The 24,338-nt window shown below is 46.7% G+C and overlaps 8 protein-coding genes across 10 annotated transcripts; 2 read left to right on the forward strand and 6 right to left on the reverse strand.

Annotated features, from left to right (window-relative positions):
• On the reverse strand, window positions 1–1,025 carry LOC6531108. The gene is made up of 3 exons (XM_002091906.3): window positions 651–1,025; window positions 429–581; window positions 1–371 (listed from the first exon to the last, which is right to left on the reverse strand). The coding sequence occupies exons 1-3, from the start codon at window positions 714–716 to the stop codon at window positions 33–35; spliced, it is 558 nt and encodes a 185-aa protein (XP_002091942.2). The 5' UTR covers window positions 717–1,025; the 3' UTR covers window positions 1–32.
• Window positions 1,026–1,094: 69 nt separating this feature from the next.
• LOC6531109 lies at window positions 1,095–1,986 on the reverse strand. Its single transcript, XM_039372767.2, has 3 exons — window positions 1,780–1,986; window positions 1,571–1,723; window positions 1,095–1,511 (listed from the first exon to the last, which is right to left on the reverse strand). Exons 1-3 carry the CDS (start codon window positions 1,876–1,878, stop codon window positions 1,167–1,169), a joined length of 597 nt encoding a protein of 198 aa, XP_039228701.1. The 5' UTR covers window positions 1,879–1,986; the 3' UTR covers window positions 1,095–1,166.
• Window positions 1,987–2,146: 160 nt separating this feature from the next.
• Window positions 2,147–3,017, reverse strand: LOC6531110. The gene is made up of 3 exons (XM_002091908.3): window positions 2,796–3,017; window positions 2,584–2,736; window positions 2,147–2,533 (listed from the first exon to the last, which is right to left on the reverse strand). Exons 1-3 carry the CDS (start codon window positions 2,949–2,951, stop codon window positions 2,189–2,191), a joined length of 654 nt encoding a protein of 217 aa, XP_002091944.2. The 5' UTR covers window positions 2,952–3,017; the 3' UTR covers window positions 2,147–2,188.
• Window positions 3,018–3,095: 78 nt separating this feature from the next.
• Window positions 3,096–3,935, reverse strand: LOC6531111. The gene is made up of 3 exons (XM_002091909.3): window positions 3,749–3,935; window positions 3,541–3,693; window positions 3,096–3,484 (listed from the first exon to the last, which is right to left on the reverse strand). Exons 1-3 carry the CDS (start codon window positions 3,824–3,826, stop codon window positions 3,140–3,142), a joined length of 576 nt encoding a protein of 191 aa, XP_002091945.1. The 5' UTR covers window positions 3,827–3,935; the 3' UTR covers window positions 3,096–3,139.
• Window positions 3,936–4,042: 107 nt separating this feature from the next.
• On the reverse strand, window positions 4,043–5,642 carry LOC6531112. Its single transcript, XM_002091910.4, has 3 exons — window positions 4,793–5,642; window positions 4,583–4,735; window positions 4,043–4,496 (listed from the first exon to the last, which is right to left on the reverse strand). Exons 1-3 carry the CDS (start codon window positions 4,865–4,867, stop codon window positions 4,158–4,160), a joined length of 567 nt encoding a protein of 188 aa, XP_002091946.1. The 5' UTR covers window positions 4,868–5,642; the 3' UTR covers window positions 4,043–4,157.
• Window positions 5,643–9,124: 3,482 nt separating this feature from the next.
• Window positions 9,125–19,691, forward strand: LOC6531113 (uncharacterized transmembrane protein DDB_G0289901). 3 transcript variants are annotated; one of them, XM_039372764.2, is made up of 10 exons: window positions 9,125–9,263; window positions 10,416–10,683; window positions 10,973–13,478; window positions 13,988–14,105; window positions 14,170–15,349; window positions 15,413–16,412; window positions 16,475–16,688; window positions 16,756–17,024; window positions 17,094–18,346; window positions 18,415–19,691. In XM_039372764.2, the coding sequence occupies exons 1-10, from the start codon at window positions 9,213–9,215 to the stop codon at window positions 18,486–18,488; spliced, it is 6,933 nt and encodes a 2,310-aa protein (XP_039228698.1). In that variant the 5' UTR covers window positions 9,125–9,212; the 3' UTR covers window positions 18,489–19,691. The 3 variants fall into 3 exon arrangements, with proteins under 3 accessions (XP_039228698.1, XP_039228700.1, XP_039228699.1); XM_039372765.1 differs by lacking the exon at window positions 9,125–9,263 and adding an exon at window positions 10,058–10,243; XM_039372766.1 differs by lacking the exons at window positions 9,125–9,263; window positions 13,988–14,105; window positions 14,170–15,349; ... (3 more) ...; window positions 17,094–18,346; window positions 18,415–19,691 and adding an exon at window positions 10,057–10,243 and having other exon boundaries at window positions 10,973–13,482.
• A 724-nt stretch (window positions 19,692–20,415) lies between these two features.
• On the reverse strand, window positions 20,416–21,150 carry LOC6531114 (gamma-secretase subunit pen-2). The gene is made up of 3 exons (XM_002091912.3): window positions 20,865–21,150; window positions 20,690–20,794; window positions 20,416–20,620 (listed from the first exon to the last, which is right to left on the reverse strand). The coding sequence occupies exons 1-3, from the start codon at window positions 20,923–20,925 to the stop codon at window positions 20,481–20,483; spliced, it is 306 nt and encodes a 101-aa protein (XP_002091948.1). The 5' UTR covers window positions 20,926–21,150; the 3' UTR covers window positions 20,416–20,480.
• A 239-nt stretch (window positions 21,151–21,389) lies between these two features.
• On the forward strand, window positions 21,390–22,952 carry LOC6531115 (otefin). The gene has a single exon (XM_002091913.4). The coding sequence runs from the start codon at window positions 21,502–21,504 to the stop codon at window positions 22,750–22,752; it is 1,251 nt and encodes a 416-aa protein (XP_002091949.1). The 5' UTR covers window positions 21,390–21,501; the 3' UTR covers window positions 22,753–22,952.
• The last annotated feature ends 1,386 nt before the right edge of the window (window positions 22,953–24,338 follow it).

Below are 24,338 nucleotides of genomic sequence, written 5' to 3' on the forward strand. Positions count from 1 at the left end.
TGCATTTCTAAGGAGCCGCATAAAATATATTTTTAAATAACCTTAGGCGAGACCTTGACGATTAAAGTAAAACCCCAATCCACCTGTCCAGTCATCTTATAGTCTAACTTGAAGAAGCCTTCTGGTGCAATATCTGGTAGTCCCTCGCCACTGGCCACACATTTGTCCAACTTGTAAACATTTCGTGGCCATGGAGGCACAAAATCGCCATCGAACTGCACCATATTGGAACAGTGACCCACATTCTTGATGAACGCGTCCTTGTAGAAGCCGTTTAGGTATTCGAAAAAGGGCTGTTTGGGAATGGACCAGGGCATCATTTTGTAGTCGTCTTCGTCACCCGATGAGCAGTGATAAACGTCTGCCTCCACCTGTCCAACAAAGTTTTGTAGTTAGTAGCTAGTTAATATTAAAACCAATATCTTAACCATGGTGTCCCTATCCACATCGTAGTTCCAGTCCAGTGTCATGGAAAATGCGTAATCGGCGCGTCCCAATCGATCAACCTTTGTGGCGATCTTCAATAGATTCTCGTCTGAACTGTAGGATGTCAAGGATAAGGGCTCGTATTCCCAGTTACGCTGTCAAATGAGCACAGAAACTATAAGTATTTTATTTTATAGAATATTTGGTAGAATATCCTGGCATACTCCTGCTTTGCAGCCATCGATCAGCAGCGTAGCGAACAAAAACAGCAACGAGCAACACGAAATCATTTAGGCAAACTTGAAAATACATGAACTTTCAATCGGCTTGCATTTATATAGCAAACAGCGGTCGATCGCATGGCAGGGTATCGTCTGCGACTTGTATCAATTATATAACTGCCTGTTACATTTTGGGCTGTCATGTCGAACAAGAAAGACTGCATGCCAAAAAACATGCAAAAATGTCTGGACTCTGAATATAAAATGTAAGTTTGCTGTTTGCTGGGTCTTCAGCTACAATGGACCAAACTTACAAACATATGCCAAACATTTGGTTTTCACATAATAACTGAAAGTTCTCTTCCAAAAGTTTTTAGCAATGTTAAGTCTGTGAAAATCAATTACACTTGAGTATTTCCTGCCGTCTTCAAGATCAAAAACTATATATTTCCAAATCTTACGATTGATTTTATTAGACATAAACGCTGAAAAAAAGGGTGTTTATCTGAGATTACAATTTTACATCAAATTGGGTGTTATTTTAAAAACTGAGGTACTGTTCCATGTGGGTTGATTCGGTCCGTAGCATTTTAGTATAATCTTGTAGAATCCGGAAGGAACAATTTCTGGCAATCCATCGCCATCGATCACGCATTTGTTGCCGAAATAGGTCTTCTTTGGCAATGGCGGCTGGAATTGGCCCTCGAATTGCGGAACATTGGAACAGTGCTTAAAGTTCTTCATCGACACATCCTTGTAATAGGTGTTCATGTGGTCGTAAAGCGATTGCTTTGGAATGGCCCAAGGAAGCAGCTTGTAATCGTTGGCATCGCCCGTGGAGCTTCGAAGGACATTGGCCTCGACCTGCACAAAAAAATCGCAATCCTGTTACACAGGACTATCTCATAAGGTAGTACACCTACCATGGTTTCCTCAGTCGTATCGTAGTTCCAGTCAACTTTGGCCGTCAGTCCATACGATCTGCGATTGATGCGCTCAATCTTGACATCTATCTTTATTAGACTCTCATCGGATGAGATGGCTTCGGTCGATACGGGTTCGTAGTTCCATTTGCGCTGAAAATTGTTTAAAATATTACACCACATTTGGAAGCCTTGAATACTGAACGTACCTCCGTTCGGCACTCACTTATAAGCAGGAGTGTCATACAAATTTCAGCAATGAAACACCGAAAAGACATAATAGAATATGAAACTGAGCAATGGATCATGGGGCTTTATGCTTATATAGCCACGGCTACTGATAGAAAATGTGCACTTTGTCACGACATTTTATCATTCTAAAACTAACTAAACTTACATAATTGTATAACTATTTACAGCCATTAATAATTACGTCTACTACATTGAAACACTAAAGCCTAATCCAACTTAAAATCACCACGTGTTCCATGTACATTCCATAATACACAAATGTATTTATACAATATAAAATTCTGCAAAAAGCTTATCTAAGCACTCTTTTTGGATTTAAAAAATATTTGGCAGAATTTGATAAGTTGACTTTTTATTGCAGTATAGCTAAAACATTTTGTTTATTATTTTAAAAACTGCGATTAAACTCCATGATGGCTGATCAGGTCCAGTACAATTAAATATAATCTTATAGAATCCTTGTGGCACCATATCCGGCAGTCCATCGCCTGCAACGGTGCACTTGTCACCGATATAAGTTTGTTTCGGCCATGGCGGTTGGAATTCGCCTTCGAACTGCGGCACATTGGAGCAGTTGGCAAAGTTCTTCATGACCACATCCTTATAGAAGGTGTTCATATAGTCGTAAAAGGATTGCTTAGGGACAGAGTAAGGCAGCAGCTTGTAGTCGGACTCATCTCCCGTACTGCTGCGGTAGACAATGGCATCCACCTGTGGAAAAAGGATGTGGTAAATCCCTTACGGAAAAAGCCATGTCCCACCATAGTCTCCTCAGTTACGTCATAGTTCCACTCCACCCGGGCTGATAATCCGTACTGTCCACGCCCCAAGCGAACTATATTGGGCTCCAACTTTATCAAACTGTCATCCGAAGAAGTGGCGCTGATTAATATAGGTTCGTAGTCCCATTTGCGCTAGAAGAATTCATTAAATTACAAGAAATACAGTTCATTCGTTTGAATACTGAACTAACCGCTGCTTTGCATCTACTGATTAGCAGAATGGCCAATAATATTTGGACTGTCGAGTAGCCGGAATCCATTTGGCCAATATGAAACTGTGTAGTAATGTACTGCGCCTTGTGTTTATATAGCCTGTTCCAATGGACTTTAACTATGATGCACGACATTATTATCAGATTTTTCTAAACAAGTTGATTCTTTACAAAACATTTTTCATAAATTGCATGCCATTTCGATTTTATAGGGATTCATTTGATGCGAATCAGTAGAACATGCTCAGTTTTTTTCGTATTAAAAAGTGAACAAGAACATAATTGAATAGTTCTTTAATAATAACACTTTAAATTTACTACAACTAGAACATTTTGTTAGTTAGTTTAGCAACTAATGTGAAACCCCATGTGGGCTGTCCGGGACCAGATTTAGTGAGTATGATCTTGTAGAATCCGGGTGGAGCTATTTCCGGTAGTCCATCGCCATCGATCTTGCACTTGTCGAGTTTGTAGGTCTTCTTTGGCCAGGGCGGTTGAAATTTGCCTTCGAATTGGGGTAAATTGGAGCAGTGGCCCAAGTTCTTAATGATCACATCCTTATAGTAGGTGTTGAGGTAATCATAGAAGGGCTGCTTGGGAACCGCCCACGGCAGCAACTTGTAATCACTCTCGTCGCCCGAATTGCTGCGATACGCTTGTACCTCAACCTAGGTAATATATTAGGAAATCAATTATAATTACCAAATTAATTTTGATGGCCTACCATCGTTTCCTCATTAGTGTCATATTTCCACTCTATGATGCCAGAAATTCCATAATCTGAACGCCCTAAACGTTCGATTTTAGCTTCAAATTTTAACTTGCTTTCATCCGAAGAGGTTGTGGTAAACGAAATTGGTTCGTAATCCCATTTTCGCTAAAAAAAATGAAAATCAATAAGTGTTTAAATTGATTTATATTGCCAAACTTACTGCTGCTCCAGCCAAGTGAAAAAAGATACACAAAATCCCGATTCTAGTTGAGATTGCAACAAAATCAGAAGCCGCCATTTCGCTTGAATTGTATTTGATAGTTTCAGTGAAAACAACGCCCTTATATACCGGATTTATAATTTGAATTGGACAAACTCACGAACCTCATGTTCGCAAAATATTTACAATGTTTGCAATTCACATAAAAAAAAAATACCCGACTAATGTCAAACATTCTACCCCGTAAAACGAACAGTAACGTGTTTGTAATTAAGCAATAATTAAGATTTGAAATGACTTTGATGCTGACTTTATTGCTATTTATGCCAACTATTTTCTACATGCTATAAGTATACAGGAATATAGATACATTTGATAATACATAGATAAGCGATCGCTCACGTGGAGATCAGATAAGCTTTGTGGTTATCTTCACAATGAGAATGAATCCCCAGTCCACGGGATTCATCATGGTAAAATTCACCTTGTAGTAGCCCTCGGGAATAATGTCCGGAAAGCCATCACTATTAGCCACACATTTGTCCAACATGTACGTATTCTGCGGCCAAGGTGGCTCGAATTTGTCCTCGAACTGGACGAGATTGGAGCAACCGCCCAGATTTGGCAGCACTACGTCCTTATAGTGGTTGTTCATGAACTCGATATATGGCTGCTTCGGAATGCTGAGGGGTATAATCTTGTAGTCGTTCTCATCTCCGGAGCTGCTTCGATAGGCACTTGCTTCTACCTGCAAGTTATTGAAAGCATTATTCGGTATTCATAACTATTTCTTCTGATATGAATCAATTAATTCATGATTTGATTCATGCTCACCATGGTGGTATCGTCTGGCGTGTACTTGAATTCGATGTTGGCCGAAATGGCATATTCACCGCGGCCAACTCGATCCACTTTGGCCACCATCTTCAGCTTACTGTCATCCGTGGAGTAGGTTTCAATGGACAGAGGTTCGTAGTCCCACTTGCGCTATTTAATCGTGCAATAGATTTTTATCAAACTTCAACACATAGTTGGGCTAGTTACCTTGCCACTGCACTGATCCACTATCAAAAGTATAAATACTCCACCAATAGAAAGCAGCAGCAAACGTGATAGCATTTTGGCCCAAATTCAACTACGTTAAGCCGGTTTTTATGGTTTATATAGCTAGGGTTTTTTATATATCTACGGAACGTTAAATGTTTTCGGCTTGTTTCGCTTTATCAGATTGTACAACTGCCAATTTGGGATAGCAACAAGCACGCCATATGAGTGTTGTCGTTTGTTATTTGTTAAATATATATAAATTAAATCTACATTTCAAATGGTGACATCAATTGTACATATTGTACAATTGCAAATTGTACATACATATATATGAAGTTAAATTTTACTTTAATGAAGGGATTTTTATAAAACGATTTAAGGAAGACTGTGGGTTTTTTTTATCATAAGAAAGCTTAAGGAGTAGAGGGGAAACCCAGTTTTTAACGAATCTTACTTCTGCGATATTCAAATCCCAAGAGACCCGACCTCAACCCTCAACGGATCGATAATTCTTGATTCCCCTGGCGGGAATCGGGGCTCTCCCTGCTTCCCAAACTACTTGTGTGTAACTCATTAGGTTCGAGATCCACAAAGGGAAACTCGTAGCTCGTAATTGAGGACAGCAAATTGCTGGTGACACGAACAAAAGATCTGTTGAGGGAATGAAGTCATAAATTCCAGACCCCTTCAATGAACGGAAAGGGGCGCACACACACATTTCTTTCAAGTGATCAATATATTGGAAAAGCAATTGAATGTGTCTACTATACCCGGCATCGAGATCAGCTCTCAGCTCTCAGCTCTTCCTTTTCTTCCCTCCTCATCTCGAGTTCCTGCCATCTGAGGCTCGTTTTCAGACCGTTGCCTAAGTGGCATGATCGCCACTTGAGTTGCCCAGGCACTTGGCGGTGGTGTGGCATGCCACAAGGAAAATAATAATACAAAAACAAAAAAAAAATAAAGAACAGAAAAGGGAACCCGCTGCACTTAATTTAATTGAACGCCGAGCAGCCGCCGCCTCCAGCGTGTTGAGCTTAAACAGCCGCCGCCAACGCAACGCAATCGCTATCGCAATCGCATGGGTTGCGCTTCGGGAAAATCAAATTATCGCGATTCGAGCCGAATCAAAACAGAAACAAGAGCCAAGAATTATTAGCGAAACGCAATTTCTTTCTGTATTTTTTCTTGTATTTTGTGCCCGAACAATGCGGATCACAATAATAATGTGCTTCCTATTGTGTATAAATTACTTTCCAAGGACTTAAAGAGGATAAAAGGGAGTGGTCGAAATAATAAAAAGGCAATAGTTTATATATGGGATTATCGGCTTATATCTATTAATAGCTCCCAAGATTCCACAGTAAAGGAAGGGATGTTATGTGTATCCTTCATCTGTATGTGCAAGATTACAAAATGTTTCTATTTGTGGCGCGCATCACTATTCTCTTGACCACAACTGTAGCTGCGTGTGTGTCGGATGCTGGGCCTTCAGCCATTCGTTCACTTCGTCTCCGCTTGTTGGCTGCTGTGGTTACGAACCATTCTGGATCAAAAACGCTAATAAAAGCGCACTGGGCAACTCCCCGGAGGCGTTCATTTAGCAACCGCAGAGGATCAATCTTGTACAACAACCATCTTGTGAAACAAAAAACGATACAACAAGCTACAAAAAAAAAAAAAAAAAAAACCAAGTTGATGACGATGACGATGATGGCAGTGAAGCCAAGCGATTCCAATGTTTTCGACGATGTTAGCGTAAATCTTTAGCCTCACAGCCCCTTGTTCTTCATTGGCTTCGTCGGCTTCTTCATCATCTGGGGGACTTGGAGTTCTCCTGCTGATTTTCAGTCTGCCAGCGATGACGTGTTTTAGCTACATTTCATGAAAACTATCTTGGTTCTTATAGTACAAAAACCTGTGCTCATCAGCTGCTCAAGTATTAAGTTCTTTTTAACTGTTACTAAGAATCGTTGTATCCATTTGAATCAAAATATAACCCCTATAGATATATTTTCATAATTAGTTGTAGTATTACTCATATGTTTTTCGCATAAAAGTAGCTATTCCTAGTAGTTCACATCTAGTTACTTTTCGGTTGGATTTCTTTGGTTACTGCTCGATGTTTAGTACGTGCGGACAGGGAGTTTGGCCATAACAAGAAGACGCTGTCAGTTGGCTCTGCCATTCTAGTATATTTTCCCTGGCTGAGCACTGGAGAAGTGGGGAGCAGTATTATGGTATCGGGAGGGAGCTTGGCCGCAAACCCAATTTAAAACACGACTTGAACGCTGACCGGCGCTGTCTTTGTGCCTTTGGCCAGCCAACCAGCCAGTTTCTTCTACCTGGGCTCGCCAAGTTACCTGGTTACCTTTTCCATGCCCCTGGTTGCTCGCACTCCGCATAAACTACTTGGAGCCGGGAACCTCGGTCACATTCGGTGGAATGTCGATCGCACGATGGAGCAAAAGTGGCGGGGGCTATTAGTAATTTATTGATTTGTCTAAATTATGGTGTGTTTCAATCTTCGTGTTCGTTGGCGGCGTCTGTGAAAAGTATCGGCAATGGATGTTTTTTTTTGTGTGTTATTTTTTCTCTTTCACTTTTTTTTTGTTGGTTCGTTCGGGGTTTAACCCTCTTGTTGGCACGTTAATGCCACATGCCACAACTCGCAGTGCCACCCACATGGTGTGGTGGAGACCGGCGTGTGGAGTGCGTAATAGCGGATTATATGGTGTCCGAGTGAAGGGGCTCAGTGGCGAATGAAAAGATGATTGCCATGGGAACTCTTGTCTGGGCTTAAAAACTCGCATTTGGATGAGATGAGATTAAATGCGGTAGTAAAAATTCGCATTGCGTGGGCAGCTTTTTATTGTCATGCCGAGCGCAGTCAACAACTCAATTAATTAAGTTTCTGTATTCAGTATTCAGTGTATTCAGTATGAAAATGCGAACATAGCTCGGGTGACACAAACAAAAACAAAAACACACAAGTTGGCATAAATAAAAATCCATCGTCGGCCCACACAGAAAAAGCGTGTTTTGCTGTCTGTGCCACTTAATTATCATAAAATGTTAAGCACATGCAAATTTAATTGTTGTTGCTGCTTTAAAGTCGTACAAAGCGCAGAAAAATTGAATGAACCAACAGAGATTCATGCAAACCAATCAATCAAACTAATTGACGAATTGGCAGTGGGCCAAAAAACAAACACAGTATCATAGTAAAGGTGATTTCCCTACTCATTTAATTAGTATTACTTACATATAACTAATAAACTGAAACATAATGTTTAATACAACCTTTTATAAGCTATACATTTAGTGCTATCTACCTTTCTAGAAAACTGTTTAGCCTCTTTTGTATGTTTTTCTCAGTTATAGACGCCATTAGCTTATAAAGCCTAGAAAAACATAAAGCTAAGCCTAATAGCCGACAACTGTGCTTGACATTTGTTCTGGCATTAATGTTCATTTGCATGGAAATAAATAAATAAAAAAGAAAAAGCGCTAAGTAGTGAGCTGGAAACGATGACGTCAACGTTTTCGGTGTGTGCCATAGATAGATGTGTGTACAAGACCCTCATAGAATTCCCAGAGTCGTCGCCACTGACGTTATCTAATCGCCAATCGGAACGGCAACAGAGCTACTGTGCTCGCACAGCACATGTTTAAATCATATACCCCATATTGGGTGGCACTTGAGATCGGTGGGAGTAGTCGGAGTGATACTCGTTCCTATAGCAGAAAGGCCGCCGGTTGCGTTATCAGTACGAGTATCAGTAAATTGTGCAAAAGTGCCTTAATTACCAGGTCGTTAAGGGGTCTGCCATCCATCCCCCTTCCTTCTATAAATACTTCGAGTCTATGTGTATCATGACCCGAGAACAGTCCATGTAAATCACAGTCAACCATGGTTTATAGTTAACCTCAAACACGTTGATTGGCGGCGATCGCCGCCGATAAGCGGCAGTTGAATTGAGCACTTGAAAGAGCGACGACAAGGCTCTAATCTCGTCGAGCACTTGGATCGAGTGGGGGGCAGCACTTTTCATTATAGAGTTAACCGTACATACACATACATATATCAGCCAGATTGCATTGCAACAACTAATCCCTACTACGTTCTCTATCTTGCAGTTTTGAAAATGAACCATTTGGCCCGAGGGCCGAGGCCCTGTGTCTCCCTGTGTCGTTGCCTGGCTAAGAAGTCATCAGTCAATCGTCACACAAGGCAGCGTCCGAGCTCATCGCCACCCGCCATCAGTGCCATCAGTGTCATCCGCATCCGCGCATCCAGCAATCGCAGCACCTGCCCAAGCCATCCGTTCAGCTCATCCGCCGGCAGCACGTTCCTAGGCACCACTGGTAGTACTTTGGGCCGCCCGCGCAGTGCGGCCGCCCGATCGTTTGCGTCTGCATGGAGTCAATGAGACGTAACGAGGCGAACACTAGCCACCACCCGAATAAGGTAAGCAAACTCAATTCCCTAAGGGGAAAACTATCCACACAGCATTTCAGAAGTGTTTCAATCAATCATACTCAGTATTGATTTCTTATCAGTTACTTTTATATTTAAAACGTATTTTAAATTGAAATTCGTTTTTACTACAAAGCTAAACTTTTCAAATACATATGTATCTTATGGATGTAGATATGTATATAAGCAAAGACGTCAGGTGAAGTTTACAGTGTCATATTGGACTTTACTATATTTTACTTTTTTATTGACAGTAATAACGGTACTGCTCAGCTACTAACTAGTGGGAAGTGCTTATAGTTTTTATAGGACCTTTGATAGTTGGTAAAACTCTTTAAGTCCCTTCACTGTATTTAGTGGGCGATAGATAAGAGCGTAATTATTTTATTGTCATCATTTGGGACCACTCGAGTGGCGGTTTTTTTTTCGGGATAGTTTCTCAAGTAGCCACTACACTTTTGCAGTGTGCGATAAGCGAAAGTGGCGATAACGAACTGACCAGCGAACTACACGCTTTACTCTTTTGTATATGGGTTTATTGGGTCAGTTCAGGAAACTGATTTATTAGTTAAAAAGGGTGAAATACAAAAAGTAAGCAACCGAGATCAACGGTCAGTGTTTTCCAACACTGAAAGCGTTTTGTTTTGTTTGCCTTCGTCTCTCCGCCGCCTCTCTGCCGCTCTCATATTCACGCTCTCCCTCTCTTCGCCCGTTTTCGGTGGTTGCTCTCCGGCTCTTTCCTCTTCTTCTTCACCTTTTTTTTTTGTCGGTTTTCCGTTCAGTCTCATCCGCCAAACGAAAAAGGACGCCGCGGAGAAGGCTCGCGCAAAATAATCGAGAGAAATACGACGTTGCTTATTTATTTATTGTTTTCTTTTTTTGTTTTTCTTGTAAGTTTAATGTTAAATATATACGCACGCACAAAACTATAAACTAATTATGGTTATGGAATGGAAAAAAAGTTGGCAAAGGTAAAGAGCGAAAGCGGCGAAAGAAATAACAATTTCTGTTTGAGTTTTTTTTTCATTTTTTTTTTTTGAGTTTTCTTTACTCATGCCCTACTCCTCACACTTACGCACGCACACCCATACATGAGCTGCAACTTATTTTGTTGGATTTCTTTTTTTTTTTGTGCAATCGCAGGTGGCCCTGAATAGCAGCAACGTAGCAACGGAAAGCAATACTAAGAATAATAAATTGTTAGCTAATTTAAGTGCGGCAGGAGCAGCTACAGCTACAACGGCAACAACAGGAACAGCAACAACAACGACGGCGACAACGGCGAATCAAGCGCTGAATTTCAATAACAAAACGAAGGCAACAGCAACAACAAACGCAGCCGCAGCATCGGCGAATAATCGGCACAATAACAACAACAATTCCAGTGCGATCAAGAAGCACACAAATACGAGTAAGTAACTGCAAATCTCTCGCTGCCTCCCGCTTTTTTATCAACAGAGGCGCAGGCAGCATTCGTTTTCAGGGGTTCAATATTAAGTTACAACAAAAGGGGTTTTCACACACCCTTAAGTGTGTAGTTATTGATACCCTTGTTTCTCTAACCTCATTTACTGGTTAGCTTAGGAAAATAATTAAACTTTGCAACTCATGCCCCGAAAATAGAACCCCCTTTTGTACGCCACTGACCTCTATGCACTAAGGCGACAACTCTAATCTAATCCACCTATCCTTTTCCGCAGAACAATTAGCTGGCAAGAGCACTGCTTGCAACTCCTCCTCCTCGTCGCTCTCCTCGTCGAGCAGCTCCAACTCGAGCGAGTCGAAGGACACGAACTTTGAGTACGAGGACGAGTGGAACATTGGCGGCATACCAGAGCTGCTGGACGACTTGGACGCGGATATTGAGAAGTCCGCGCATTCTTCGGGTGGTGGCAACCAGGCTACCGCGCTAAATGCCAAGCAGGCAAACAGCTCCTCCACATCCTCCTCATCATCCTCCAAGAGCGGCGCTTCATCCTCGTCATCCTCAGCAGCAACGGCGGGATCCTCATCGTCGCATAAATCGCACAAAACCACATTGCACAGCAATTTGTCGGCCACATCGCCAACCACAATTAAGTTCACACGCCAGCCGGTGGCCATTGGCGGAGCTAACTCCTCCTCATCCTCCTCAGCAGCTGCGACGCCCAGTGGTGGCAGTGCGAACGTGGTGGCCAAGGGATCATCTTCTTCCTCGTCCTCCACATCTTCCTCATCTTCGGGGAAGCATCATCACCATCACCACCATCACTCAAACTCGAGCAGCAGTGGGAGCAGTTCCAAGGGCTACAAGTCCGCTTTGGTGGCTCAACTGAACAGTCCGAGTCCACTGAACAGCAACTCCAAGTCCCTGAGTGGATCGGGGAGTGGAAGCGGAAACACAAACGGTGCAGCGGGAGCTGGAGCCGGCAGCACATTGTCATCCTCGACATTTGCCGGTTTCTCCAAGGGCGGCAGTTTAGTGTCTTCGTCGGCAGGAGCAGCAGCAGCTTTAGCGGCTGGCAGTGGACAACAGGGCTCCAAATTCTCCGCTGGCGGCATGTCCTCGCAAACGGGCAGCGGCAGCGGCGGCAACAACACTAGCAACAGCAACAACAGCAGCAGCGGAAGCGGAGGCAGCGGCTCGGGCAGCAGCACAGGGAACACCGCCAGCGGTAGCGGGAACAACAACAGCACAAGTGCCGGTGGGCCGCCGAGTTCGCAAGGCGGCAACAGCGGAAACGGTAGCGGTAGCAGCTCCAGCTCCTCCAGTGGCAAATCGAGCGCAAAGATGTCCATAGACCACCAAGCGACGCTCGACAAAGGACTCAAAATGAAGATCAAGCGCACCAAGCCGGGCACCAAAAGCTCGGAGGCCAAACACGAGATTGTGAAGGCCACCGATCAGCAACAGAACGGAGCCCTGGGCGCCGGATCCAATAACTCGGCCAACGAGGATGGGAGTTCCGGTTCCAGTTCCACCAACGCATCTTCCCTGGGGAGCACCAATTCATCGAGCAGCGCAAGCAGCGGCAGCTCCTCCAGCAGCGGCAGTTCATCGAGCAGCAGCAAGAAGCATCTAAACAATGCCAGTACCGGTAGTGGCTCCTCCTCTTCCGGAGGAGGCAGCCAAAACAATGCCGGTAGTCATGCCAGCGGAGGGGGATCCTCCGGTGGCAGTCAGTCTACGCCGCAGGGCACTAAACGCGGAAGTTCCGGTCATCGGCGGGAGAAGACCAAGGACAAGAACGCACATTCCAATCGCATGTCCGTGGACAAGTCAGCAGCTGCTGCATCGGCGGCCGGCGAGAAGGATACACCTGAGAAGTGTTCCGGTACGGGAGCTGGTGGATCTCCCTGTTCATGCAACGGAGAGGTAGGAGCTCCTTGCTCCCATCATGCCTGCATTCGCCGTGCCGCACACATGTCCAACTCCGGAGGCAATGCTAATTCGAGTGCCGGCACTGGGCAAACCGGTGGCTCATCCTCCATGTCAGCAGTGCCACCGGGTGTGTTCACACCTTCAGCGGGCTCTCCTTCCGCCGGTTCACCTTCGAACGTGGTGCCTGCGGCTGCCTCACTTCTGGCGGCGACCGGAGCAGCCTCCTCCTCCGCCTCTCAAATGGCCAGCAGTAGTGCCGGTGGTGTGGGTGGTTCTGGAGGAGGTGCCAATGCTCCAGGACCGCCGGGAAAGGAGTCTGCCGGCAGCATCAAAATCTCCTCGCACATTGCCGCGCAACTGGCAGCAGCGGCCGCTTCCAACAGTTACAGTGGGAGTGGAGCAAACACAAATCAAGGTCAGAATAACACTTCTGGCGGCAACGGCGGTTCGGAGAGCAAAGCAGCGGCGGCGGCTCAGGCCAAGTTGATGGCACCCGGCATGATCTCAGCCACCATGCACCACACGATCTCGGTGCCGGCGGGCAGTACAGGAACTGGCGACGACGATACCAAATCGCCGCCTGCCAAAAGGGTGAAGCATGAGGCTGGCGCTAGCGGAGCAGGCGGCGGCAAGGAGATGGTGGACATCTGCATTGGCACCTCGGTGGGCACCATCACCGAACCGGACTGCCTGGGTCCGTGCGAACCAGGCACATCCGTGACCCTCGAAGGGATTGTGTGGCACGAGACCGAAGGCGGCGTTCTTGTGGTCAACGTCACGTGGCGGGGCAAGACCTACGTGGGCACTCTGCTAGACTGCACCCGACACGATTGGGCTCCTCCAAGGTGAGTTGGTGTGGCTGGGAATTGAGTTGAGGCTTACGGTTATTTGCTTTTCAAACTGTTTCCAAAATTATTGTAGAGACTAGATAAATGAATAAAGATGCCTTTCAATATTATGTTGCAAGTTGATTTATTTTTATTTTGATTTATCTTTTCTACCCATTCTTTTGGGGATCAGTTTGAAATGAAGCTTATGGTTTAAATATGAACGCGAAACCTAATTAACCAATCTCTGTGGTTTTTAAGTAAATTTGTCAGCACCTTATCTTTTTGCCTTATATATATTTGCACAAAGCTGTTAAGTCATTTGTAAATTTAAGTCTAAACAATCTGATGCAACAGCAATCATTTACCGTTTGTTTACTTTTGCGATTATTTATTAAGTGCTTAATGTGCCAATCAAGATTCCCACGTTTGTATGTGGTTTGTTTTGCTTGAAGATATTTGATAGTTGTGGAGATTGCAAACATCGCTAGTTTACTAGATTACTCATCCATTTTCCTGTCTTCCAGATTCTGTGATTCACCAACTGAAGAATTAGATTCTCGAACTCCAAAGGGACGCGGCAAGCGCGGACGCAGTGCAGGTCTCACTCCCGACCTGAGCAACTTCACCGAAACCAGAAGTTCGGTAAGTAAAACAAACAGGATTTAAGACTGAAATGGTTTATGTATATATTTTCAAATCATTACAGATTTACTTTTCACACGCTCAGGTGCACTCCAAGCTGCGTAATGGTGCCACAAAGGGACGCGGTGCGACACGCAGTGCATCCGGTAATGCGGCAGCGAACAGCAACAGCAGTTCATCGGGCAACGGAGGTGGGGCCACGCCCAGCACATCGCCAACGGCATTTTTGCCACCTCGGCCGGAGAAGCGCAAGTCGAAGGACGAGGCGCCCTCACCGCTTAATGGCGACGCCTCGGATGGAGCAGCTGGTGGCGGTATTGGTGGGGCTGGTGGAGTGAACATGGTGAACGCCAGTGGCATCCCCATATCGGCCAGCGGCGGTGGCCTGGCCACGCAGCCGCAAAGCCTGCTCAACCCGGTCACCGGTCTCAATGTGCAGATCAGCACCAAGAAATGTAAGACTGCTTCGCCCTGCGCGATCTCCCCAGTGCTGCTTGAGTGTCCCGAGCAGGACTGCAGCAAGAAGTACAAGCACGCCAATGGGCTGCGTTATCACCAGTCTCATGCTCACGGAGCGGGCGGTGGCGCAAGCTCCATGGACGAGGACTCGATGCAGGCGCCCGAGGATCCGGCCACGCCGCCCTCGCCAGGAGTCGCAAGTGGAACCGGGTCAGGAGCATCGGTGGCATCATCGGCACTACCAGCGACAGCACCATCAGCGGGACAGGGAACTGTGCCAGTGTCTCCAAACGCGCCACTCGCGAATTCAAGCAACCCCGTCACCAATGGCAATGTTGCGCCCTCGGCACCAGCTACTGGATCGGTATCTATCGCCGCTCCCAGCACCACTCCCTCGGTGGTAGAGACGCAAGCGCCTATTTCTGGTCCCCCACCAGCCACGCCACCAGCTCCAACTCCCATCTGCGCAGTTGCAACACCGGGAGCAGAGCAATCTGCACCATCAGTATTGCCTCTGGGAAATCTTCCGCTGACGGCAGTTCCAAATAGCGCGACCCAACAGCAACAGCCTCCCACACAGCAGCAACAACAGCAGTTGCTCGTCCCAGGAGGTAGTGCGGCAAGCCTTCAGCAGCAGCAGCAACAGCAGCAACCAGTTGCCGGAGGCAGCATCACCGCTGGAATCTCCGGACAGGCCCTGTCGCAGCATCAACAGCAACTAATGGGTGGATTGCCTGCCATGTTGTCAGACCAGCAGCAGCAGGCCCTCTTGCAGCAGGGAGCACGTAAGTATTTCACCCATTTAAGTTATACCAAGCGAGCTAATCCTTTTGGTATTTTCGTTTTAGTTAAAGCGGGAGTTCTGCGTTTTGGCCCGCCAGAGGGTAATCCCCTGCAGCAACAGCCAGGTCAACCATCGGTTAATCCACAGACACAACAGTCGCCTCCAAGGCCTCCGAGTCATGTGCAGGACCAACAGACGCCATCGGCCTATGCCCAGCAGGCCGGATTGAAGACCTCTCCCGGATTTGGCTCCGTCGGCGTGGGTGCCGCTAGCAGCAAGCAAAAGAAGAACCGCAAGTCACCGGGACCCAATGACTTTGAGGGTCGTGTATCGCGCGAGGATGTACAGAGTCCGGCCTACAGTGATATCTCCGATGACTCCACGCCAGTTGCAGAACAGGAAATGCTGGACAAGTCAGTCGGCCAGGCGGTGACGGCCAAGCACATCGAATTGATGGGCAAGAAGCCTACGGAAGTGGGCGTTGGTGTACCGCCAGCACCGGCTCCCAACATGTATGTGCCGGGAATGTATCAGTTCTATCCGGCGCAGCAGCAGTCAGCACCTCCACCACAACAGCAGCAGCAACAGCCGCAATACATGGTGCAGACAGAGCCAGGCAAACCACCAGGACTGCCACCTGCATTGACACAAGCTCAGCAGCAGCAACAATTGCAGCCGGGTGCTCCTCCGCCTACCTCACAGCCCCCGAGTCACCTGCTAGTTCCACCTGGTCAGCAATCGGTGGCTGCCCATCTGGCAGACTACAGCGGCAAGAACAAGGATCCACCATTGGATCTGATGACCAAACCGCAGCCCCAGCCGGGTCAGCCGCCTTCTCAACAGCAGCAGCCGGGCCAGTTGTCGGTTCAGGAAAACAATGGCAAGGAGGTTGGACCGCCTACCTCGCAGCCAGGATCTCAGCCGCCGCCGGTCAACCTCAGTGCGGTGGCTGGGCCGCCGCCTGGAACCCTGCCACCCGGTTTGGGTGGTCTCTCCGCTTTGGGAGCAGCTGGTCTAGGTGGTCCTGGACCGGGTAAAGGCATGCCCCACTTCTATCCCTTCAAGTAAGTGTTGGCTTAATCCGTATCTTATCCATAGCATAACTAACCATTCTTTTTCCTCCTAGCTTTATTCCGCCTGCGTATCCATACAATGTGGACCCCAACTTTGGGTCAGTTTCTATTGTAGCTTCGGAGGAGGCCGCCAAACTCAGTGGACATCCTGGTCTGCCACCCAGCTCACAAGCGCAGCAGTTGTCCGGCATAAGTATCAAGGAGGAGCGTCTCAAGGAGAGTCCCAGTCCGCACGACCAGCCGAAGCACATGCCGCCTCAGCAGCAGGTTAGTACCTAAAAGTGTTATCATATTTCGGCTAAACTAATGCAATTTGTTTTTATGTAATCCGCAGATGATAGCAAGCAAGCTGATCAAGCAGGAGCCGATGACCAAACAGGAGATCAAGCAGGAGCCAAACTCAAATCCGGGTCAGCAGCATCCGCCGCCGCAACAGCAGCCAGCGCCTCAGCCGCAGCAGCAACAGCCGCCGCCCCCGCAGCCACAACAGCCGCATGCCCTGCATCCCAAGGATCTGCAGGCACTGGGCGCCTATCCCGCCATTTACCAGCGCCATTCCATGAGTCTGGCCGTGCAGCAGGCTCGCGACGAGGAGCTGAGACGGTAAGTAAAACGCAATGGTGTGAAGGAATAAGAAGGTGAGAAACTAACTTGTGTATCTTTTCCCATCAGGTACTACATGTTCACCGGACGACAAAATCAGGCAGCCGCCGCTGCTGCTGCGGCAGCTCAAAATGCTGCCAGCGGAGGTCTTCCACCTCATCCCGGCATGATGCACAAGGATGAGCCCGGCATGGGATCGGCGCAGCAACAGCAGCAGCAACAACAACAGCAGATGCAAATTGCCCAGCAGCAACAGCAGGCCATTCAGCAGCATCATCAGCACCTGCAGCAGCAGCACCAGGCCCAGCAACAGCAGCAGCAACAACACCAGCAGCAGCAGCAGCAACAGCAGCAACAACAACAGCAGCAGCAGCAACAACAGCAAAAGTTAAAGCAATCACAGGCGGCTAGTGCGGCAAATAATAAGGCCACCAACCTGACGAAGGATTCTCCCAAACAAAAGGGCGGCGATGACGATCAGCCGCTGAAGGTGAAACAGGAGGGCCAAAAGCCGACCATGGAGACGCAGGGCCCGCCACCACCACCAACGTCGCAGTACTTCCTCCACCCTTCATACATTTCCCCGACGCCCTTTGGGTTTGATCCCAATCATCCGATGTATCGCAACGTGTTGATGTCAGCCGCCGGGCCGTACAATACGGCACCGTACCACCTGCCCATCCCACGCCCATACCATGCCCCAGAAGATCTCTCGCGAAACACCGGCACCAAGGCGCTGGATGCACTGCACCACGCGGCCAGTCAGTACTACACCACCCACAAGATCCATGAGCTCAGCGAACGGGCCCTCAAGTCGCCCACCAGCGGCAGCGGCCCCGTCAAGGTGAGCGTCAGCAGTCCCAGCATCGGGCCGCCTCAACAAGGCGGACCCACGAGCAGCGGCCCCGGATCCGGAACAGTTTCCGGCGTCCTCGGCCCAGGCAGCGGTCCCAACCAGCAGCCCGGCTCGGCACCTGGGTCTGCGGGCGGTGTGCCGCTGAACCTACAGCCACCACCCGGAGGAATGGGCCCGGCACCCGGCAGCAAGCCGGATCTGTCCGGCCCGAAAGGACATGGCGGAGTGACGCCCGGTTCGTCATTGGACGGCCACAAGCAGTCGATGCCCGGCGGTCCGCCACCGAACGGGCCATCGGGCAATGGAGCCGTGGGCGGAGTGGGAGGCGCTGCCGGTAATGGCGCAGCGGGTGGCGGCGGTGCAGGTGCCGCCGACTCACGCAGCCCACCACCGCAGCGCCATGTGCACACCCACCACCACACGCACGTCGGCCTCGGCTATCCCATGTACCCGGCGCCCTATGGAGGTGAGTCACAGCTGAGAAATCTGGTTCGTAATGTTGATTGCTAATCATTTGAATGTTTAATCTCTTAGCGGCTGTTTTGGCTAGCCAGCAGGCGGCTGCTGTAGCTGTGATAAACCCGTTTCCGCCGGGTCCGTCGAAATGAGATCCGCTGAACGGTAACAACGAGAAGAAGGCGTATAACGTAAAGAACAACTAGTGTGGAGCGGAAAGTCATGGTGCCCGCCCGTGCATAGTGCATTTGCTATTTTCTGAGATCCCCAGACAGACAGAGTGGGAGAAGGATAAGGCTTTGTTCCCCGTTGGATTCCAACTTCTTCCCGTCGAAACCTGTCGCAGTTTTGGCTGCCTCTACGAGTCCTTTCGTGGAACCGAGAGGAACACAGAATCGACTATTTATATGCATAAGTATTTTTTGATGTTTCGTTCGATGTGGTTAACTATAACTAGCCTAAGGTATCACTACTATTACCACATACAACCTATACATATATAAATATATATAGCATAACTACATATAGCGACTTTTTCCTAAGTGTATTTGCATCTGCATATAGATATCTATATTTATATTTATATCATACGAGAGAGGCGTAATCCGAACATGAACAAACAACAAACAGATTACATGAATCATAAACAAAAAATGAAAAAAACGAATCAAACTCGATACTGTAGTGTGTTGATTTCTTTGTAAAAAAAAAACTAAACGAAAGAGATATGAAACTAAGAAAAGAGAAAACTGTATGGATATTGTTTAACTAAATGATTAAATTATGCAAGTAGAACGTACAAGATTAGCATTTAGCGTGTGTATTAATTATCCTTATCTGTGTTGCGGATGGAGCTGCGCGGGATTTGCATCTAAAAGACAAATTGGGCGCGCCGCCCATTCAATTCTTATAAATATAAATATATATATATATTATGTGTATCTAAATCTATATCTGTGTGTGTACTACTCGTATCCGTAGTTTCTACGTTATAAGTTCTCCGTAAATGACTACGATGAATTTTTCGGCCAGCAGCCGCACATTAATTTTAATTGTTTCTAAGCATCAATTTGTACTTTAAATATTTATACGCATATGCATATATGATATGATAACGATGGCGAGATATATATGTAATTAAAGGATTATCTATGTGAATGTGGGTGTGTAGTAGTTCACTAGCCGCTTCATAGACTCTACACGCGTGATTTATGGCACTTAATGTTCTATAGCCTAAGCCCCCAAAAACTGAACAAGAATCCAGACCCCCGAAACTTCCGCTTCCTATCCCAAATACACATTGATTCTTTAGAATTTATAAATAAAACAAGTATTGAATGTAAATATACCTTAAAGCGAGTCTTTTGTATTGTAAATTAGTTCCACTGATTGATTTGGTGGCCCTGCTTAGTGCTTTGCCACCAAGTTCATGTTATAAACAATGCATCATATTGTAATGTACTATATGTGTTGGCAGCGTATGCTGTGAACCGCAAACGGCAAACGAAATGAAAGCGAATTACCGATTAATAGCAATTTGAATTATGTCTTCATGTGTAGATCAGCGAGTGTTTTCCTTACATCCATTTAGAGTCGCTAGGTTTTTTGACACATTCTCAATGCAATTTGTAATCAAATCATAGAAAGCATTTGACTCACGGATAAAAACACACCACATAACAATTAAATGGGGTTTAACAAATTACCATAATGGCTTATGCAAAGGTACAAGCAAGAGTTTTATACAAAAAATATGTATTTTAGAGAAGGGTGATGGAGAGATGAAGCGCATTGAATTGAATTCGAAACAATGAAATTGTATCTAAGCAAAGAATGTAATCCACAAAATGGCTAACTAAAGCTAAATCAAGCATTCAAATATGGACGAATATGAACAAAAAAAAAACACATAACTAGCGGCTAAGAAATTTCAACAAAATATAGTACACATATTTAAAGTATACAGAAAATTATAAAAAACAAAAACAGCTTTAGATGTGAATAAAAAATATGTAATTAAATCAAAACCTGTGCTTTTGAATTGATACTCTCTTGTTTCCAATTGATTAATAACAAACGTTTTTTTGATGGGAATGAAGTCTTTTTTAATATCATAAGTTAGTAGCGAATTAATCTAGTCATGTTTATGCACTGCCCAGGGGTATGATGAAGCTCATATAGTCCGCTGTGGCACCCCAAGCTGTGCGGTTTGTCTGGAAGATTATTATCCAAGCAGTCAGTACTATCAGCCAGAACAAGGTCCCCACTGCAGAGTATATAACATCTGGCGGAAGGAAGAAATTATGAAATATTGTATAGCATGGCATGGGAATGTATTCATATATGAACTTACATCTCTTTATTTGGCTCTGTTCCGAAAATGGTGGCTTATGGAAGGCCTCTGTGAAAAACCAGCAAACGTTGATGGCCCACACAAAGGGGAGAAATGCAAAGCCAGCTAAGGTGGAGCAAAATAGTAACTAACTTGGTTAAAAAAGAACCCATTCACTTCGGGTAGTTACACTTACCAAAGAAATATTTGCGACACAGCTCCAGTTTTCGCGGATTCGGTGCCTTCGAGATGTCCATGATTAATACTCTCCAGGTATGTGGGTGGATGCTATTTCTTCTTTTCAATCACTTTCCGCCCCAGGGAAAGTTCTTCGTACTTTTCTTCAAATTGTAAGCGAATATGGCTCTATATTTGTATTTAAAACACTGTCGGCATTTAATAGTTTTTATAATTTTACTTTGCCTTTTGCTTTTGTTGATTTTTGTTTTAGTTTTTAGTCCATAGCAGCGCAATCGATGTCGATGTGTTATCGAAACAGGGCTGAGCTAAACTGTGACTTTTGGATCACTGTGTCTTTTGCCAATACCGATTGTAAATAATAGTATAAAAATGTAGTTTAGATGCTTTAATATACATACTTGTTCGATTTATTCAAACTTGCGATTAGTTATTTATAATGTTTTGTGGTCCTTGCTTAAAACGCCAACTAAACTGTTACATGTTAAACCCACTTCAGTGTTGTAAAACCGCCAAAACAGTACCGTCGATAGGTGATTCTACTGTCATCACTATTTTAGCACACACCGCGTAAAAGCGACGCCGATTTCAATTTTCAACGAATTACAAGAAGTGTGATTAGAATACAGGATACGATGGCTGACGTGGACGATTTTGATTCTCTGTCCAATGCCGAGCTGCGCGCCAAGATGCTGGCCCAGGGTCTGCCCAACATCCCCGTGACGGACAGCAGCCGCAAGGTGCTAGTAAAGCGTCTGCGCGCCTCCATTGGCGGCCAGGCGTCTCCAGCCGCCAGTCCCAAGAAGAGCAACAGGCGGGAGACCCTGGCTCCCGCAGCTACGGGTCCATCTGCTCCGGCGGCAGCCTCCACGCCGGTGGACAAACTGGACGGCAAGGTGGCGCCCGCCACAAAGGCTCGCCGGACAATTACTGCTGCAGAGGTCAAGGAACCAGCGCGTCAACGTCTCGAGGATGTCGAGCGCCGTCGTCCTGTGGAGGAGCCTGTGGCCGCCAGAAAGCCAACAACTGCTGCTCCTCAACCAATACAGACCCGGCGCACTTCCACCACTTCATCGGCGCCTGAAAGAAAAGTAGTGGAGCCCTTGAGAAAGCCACAAACGATTGTCGAGGAACCGGCTTCGTCGAAGCGCGTTGATCGGGAGGAGAAATACCTTAAGATCAACTCCCTAATTGTCCTGGAGTCTGATGAGGAAGAGGACGAGCAGCTAGTCCAAGCTGCCGATCTGGTGGAGCAAGAGCACGCGGCCAGGCAGAAGCCCACTAAGCTCGCAAGCAGTGGAACTACTACTTACGAGTTCAAAAGCAAGCTTGTGGAACCTCCACGCCGACAGGTCTATGAAGCCACAGCAGCTCCTGTGCTGCCTCCATCTGTGCCATCTGCCAGAGCGCAGGCCACCAGTTCCAGTAGGTCCTATGATTATGCGAGCAACCCAGCACCCGGTCGCTATAGCAGTTTTGTGCGCACTGCATCGCAAGGCTATGTGACTGCCGAGGCTCCACCGGTGGCCTCCTACTCATCCAGCTATAAGCGTACCTATGCCAACGAGTTGAGCGACGACAATGAGGCGGAGGAAGACCAGTACGAAAGCACCTTTGCCAGGAATCTAGCTCGTTTGAGAGCCGAACGTATTGGAGATCGTAGCAGCCCGTATTCCAGACGCACTCTTGCCAGTGGAAACGTAGGTAGCGGCTCTCTGGGCTATGAGCCTCTGGCCAGACGCTCTTTGCGTCCAGATGACAACAGCGTATCCGTTGCGTTTAATCGTTGGTGGAACAGCCTGGAGCAGAAGTACCACATCAAGTCGAAGGTGTTCATACTACTCGTCGTCCTTGTGTTAATCGGCGTTTATTGGATCTTTTACTGACCAGCATCATTGTTCTTATTTCGAATTTGTAACCTAGTTTGTATACCATGTTGGATTTGTTTTGTAAACAAGCCCGCCACTGCGGTCTTTGTATGAATCTTGTTTCTTGATGTAACTTGAGCTTGAGATTGACTAGCATTTAAGCTGCGTGTTATCCGTGTTCAAATAAAGCCCACTTGCAGGGAATCGCCACAGTTGAACACTTGCTCAAATGTTTTTTCTCCAAACGGCATTCGATGCACTCCACTTGCGGCAGGTGTTTGCCCAGATCGGATCAAGAAACAGCAGCAACGACGATCGGCTAATGATGGAAAAGTATCTGGAATGCGTGTACAACACTTGTCGGCATGACTCTGACCAAATGGAGGCGCATTGCATTGGCAACCAGGTTTCCCCAGCTCTTATCTCGGCTAGATTGTTCCTGCTGCGAATCAGAAATCCTTGCCTTGCAATCAGAATTAATAAGAATTTTACAAGTGGGGCGGTGGGGCCGTGGGGCGGTCAGCGGAGTGCGGTGTGCGTTATTTATAAATCCTTGCCACCGAGTTGGGCTGTTTAATTTTATTAACTGGAAATCGCACTTGCGCGTATTTCTTTATTTTCTTAAGGAAATTTCGCGCCATATTTAGCGGTAACAAGCGCGACCGGATCCGGGTCTGCCTTGCATGCCGGCAATGAGTTATGAAAATTGCAACATCAGTTGCTCGCGGGGAAATGCCGGTTGTGCTGGGGATGTTGCTGCCACGGCCGCCAGTCGTCGCCGACGATGATGAATTCCACAAATGCATGGAACAGCCAGGCGGCAGATTCCTTGAAAAACAAAGCCATGGCCCATACAATATATATCGTGTGGCTAATAAATACGCCGCGCATTGCTAGTGGCTCTTAATGAAATTAACTTCCAGGAATTACCTACATGGCAGCAACGATGCAGACGACAACCACGATCACTTTGACGACTCCGGGTGTGCAACAAAGCAACTGCAACTGCAACAGCAACAGTCGCAGCCGCAGCAATTCGAAAAGGCAACAATGGCTGCTTAGGCAAATGCAACCAGCCATCGGCCATGGAAATTAAATGGAAGCCTGCAAAAAGTTTCACGCACTCGACACGTTAATAGAGTCGTAGCACCCAGAGCAACATCAGCTCCACCAGCAGCTGCAGCAACACCAGAACCCCGCAGCAACATCAGCGCCCAAGAGCAACACCCGCGTCCAGCAGCTTCCCATCTTCGGTTGCCGCTCAAGTGTGACATTCATGGAATATGATTTTATGGCCAAAACCTAAACTTTTGTCTGCCTCACGTTCGCGGCTGAATGGAGAACAAGGAGTGGGCTAGGAAAGCAGCCGGATGGGGGAATATAGGGGAATATGGAGGAGGAGGAGGAAGGGGAGGAGGAGGAGGAGGAGGCGGAGGTGCCTCGACTGGCTGCTGGGCCAATGACTTCCTCGCTGTGAGCCAATTAAAGACGCTGGTCGTTGTGGTCGCTGCTGAAATCATTTGTAATGCAACGTTTGGAATAATTCACGCGCAAATTGCTTGCGACTCGCGAAAAATATTGCAACATTCCACTGCAAATTTTAC

This window comes from Drosophila yakuba, chromosome 2R (genome assembly GCF_016746365.2).
Source record: "Drosophila yakuba strain Tai18E2 chromosome 2R, Prin_Dyak_Tai18E2_2.1, whole genome shotgun sequence".
Classification (NCBI taxonomy): Eukaryota; Metazoa; Arthropoda; class Insecta; order Diptera; family Drosophilidae; genus Drosophila; species Drosophila yakuba.

Excerpts from the sequence above, each read along its gene's own strand:
- LOC6531108 (XM_002091906.3), bottom strand. The coding sequence starts at position 716 with ATGATTTCGTGTTGCTCGTTGCTGTTTTTGTTCGCTACGCTGCTGATC. Across the intron at positions 582-650 it reads TCGATGGCTGCAAAGCAGGA|CGTAACTGGGAATACGAGCC; the intron begins GTATGCCAGGAT and ends CTCATTTGACAG. Across the intron at positions 372-428 it reads ATGTGGATAGGGACACCATG|GTGGAGGCAGACGTTTATCA; the intron begins GTTAAGATATTG and ends TTTGTTGGACAG.
- LOC6531109 (XM_039372767.2), bottom strand. The coding sequence starts at position 1,878 with ATGATCCATTGCTCAGTTTCATATTCTATTATGTCTTTTCGGTGTTTC. Across the intron at positions 1,724-1,779 it reads TAAGTGAGTGCCGAACGGAG|CGCAAATGGAACTACGAACC; the intron begins GTACGTTCAGTA and ends AACAATTTTCAG. Across the intron at positions 1,512-1,570 it reads ATACGACTGAGGAAACCATG|GTCGAGGCCAATGTCCTTCG; the intron begins GTAGGTGTACTA and ends TTTTTTGTGCAG.
- LOC6531110 (XM_002091908.3), bottom strand. The coding sequence starts at position 2,951 with ATGTCGTGCATCATAGTTAAAGTCCATTGGAACAGGCTATATAAACAC. Across the intron at positions 2,737-2,795 it reads TCAGTAGATGCAAAGCAGCG|CGCAAATGGGACTACGAACC; the intron begins GTTAGTTCAGTA and ends GAATTCTTCTAG. Across the intron at positions 2,534-2,583 it reads ACGTAACTGAGGAGACTATG|GTGGATGCCATTGTCTACCG; the intron begins GTGGGACATGGC and ends CTTTTTCCACAG.
- LOC6531111 (XM_002091909.3), bottom strand. The coding sequence starts at position 3,826 with ATGGCGGCTTCTGATTTTGTTGCAATCTCAACTAGAATCGGGATTTTG. Across the intron at positions 3,694-3,748 it reads TTCACTTGGCTGGAGCAGCA|CGAAAATGGGATTACGAACC; the intron begins GTAAGTTTGGCA and ends CATTTTTTTTAG. Across the intron at positions 3,485-3,540 it reads ACACTAATGAGGAAACGATG|GTTGAGGTACAAGCGTATCG; the intron begins GTAGGCCATCAA and ends TATATTACCTAG.
- LOC6531112 (XM_002091910.4), bottom strand. The coding sequence starts at position 4,867 with ATGCTATCACGTTTGCTGCTGCTTTCTATTGGTGGAGTATTTATACTT. Across the intron at positions 4,736-4,792 it reads TGGATCAGTGCAGTGGCAAG|CGCAAGTGGGACTACGAACC; the intron begins GTAACTAGCCCA and ends ACGATTAAATAG. Across the intron at positions 4,497-4,582 it reads CGCCAGACGATACCACCATG|GTAGAAGCAAGTGCCTATCG; the intron begins GTGAGCATGAAT and ends AATAACTTGCAG.
- LOC6531113 (XM_039372764.2), top strand. The coding sequence starts at position 9,213 with ATGGAGTCAATGAGACGTAACGAGGCGAACACTAGCCACCACCCGAAT. Across the intron at positions 17,025-17,093 it reads CGCGACGAGGAGCTGAGACG|GTACTACATGTTCACCGGAC; the intron begins GTAAGTAAAACG and ends TTTTCCCATCAG. Across the intron at positions 18,347-18,414 it reads GTACCCGGCGCCCTATGGAG|CGGCTGTTTTGGCTAGCCAG; the intron begins GTGAGTCACAGC and ends TTAATCTCTTAG.
- LOC6531114 (XM_002091912.3), bottom strand. The coding sequence starts at position 20,925 with ATGGACATCTCGAAGGCACCGAATCCGCGAAAACTGGAGCTGTGTCGC. Across the intron at positions 20,795-20,864 it reads GTGTCGCAAATATTTCTTTG|CTGGCTTTGCATTTCTCCCC; the intron begins GTAAGTGTAACT and ends GCTCCACCTTAG. Across the intron at positions 20,621-20,689 it reads ACAGAGCCAAATAAAGAGAT|ATGTTATATACTCTGCAGTG; the intron begins GTAAGTTCATAT and ends TCCTTCCGCCAG.
- LOC6531115 (XM_002091913.4), top strand. The coding sequence starts at position 21,502 with ATGGCTGACGTGGACGATTTTGATTCTCTGTCCAATGCCGAGCTGCGC.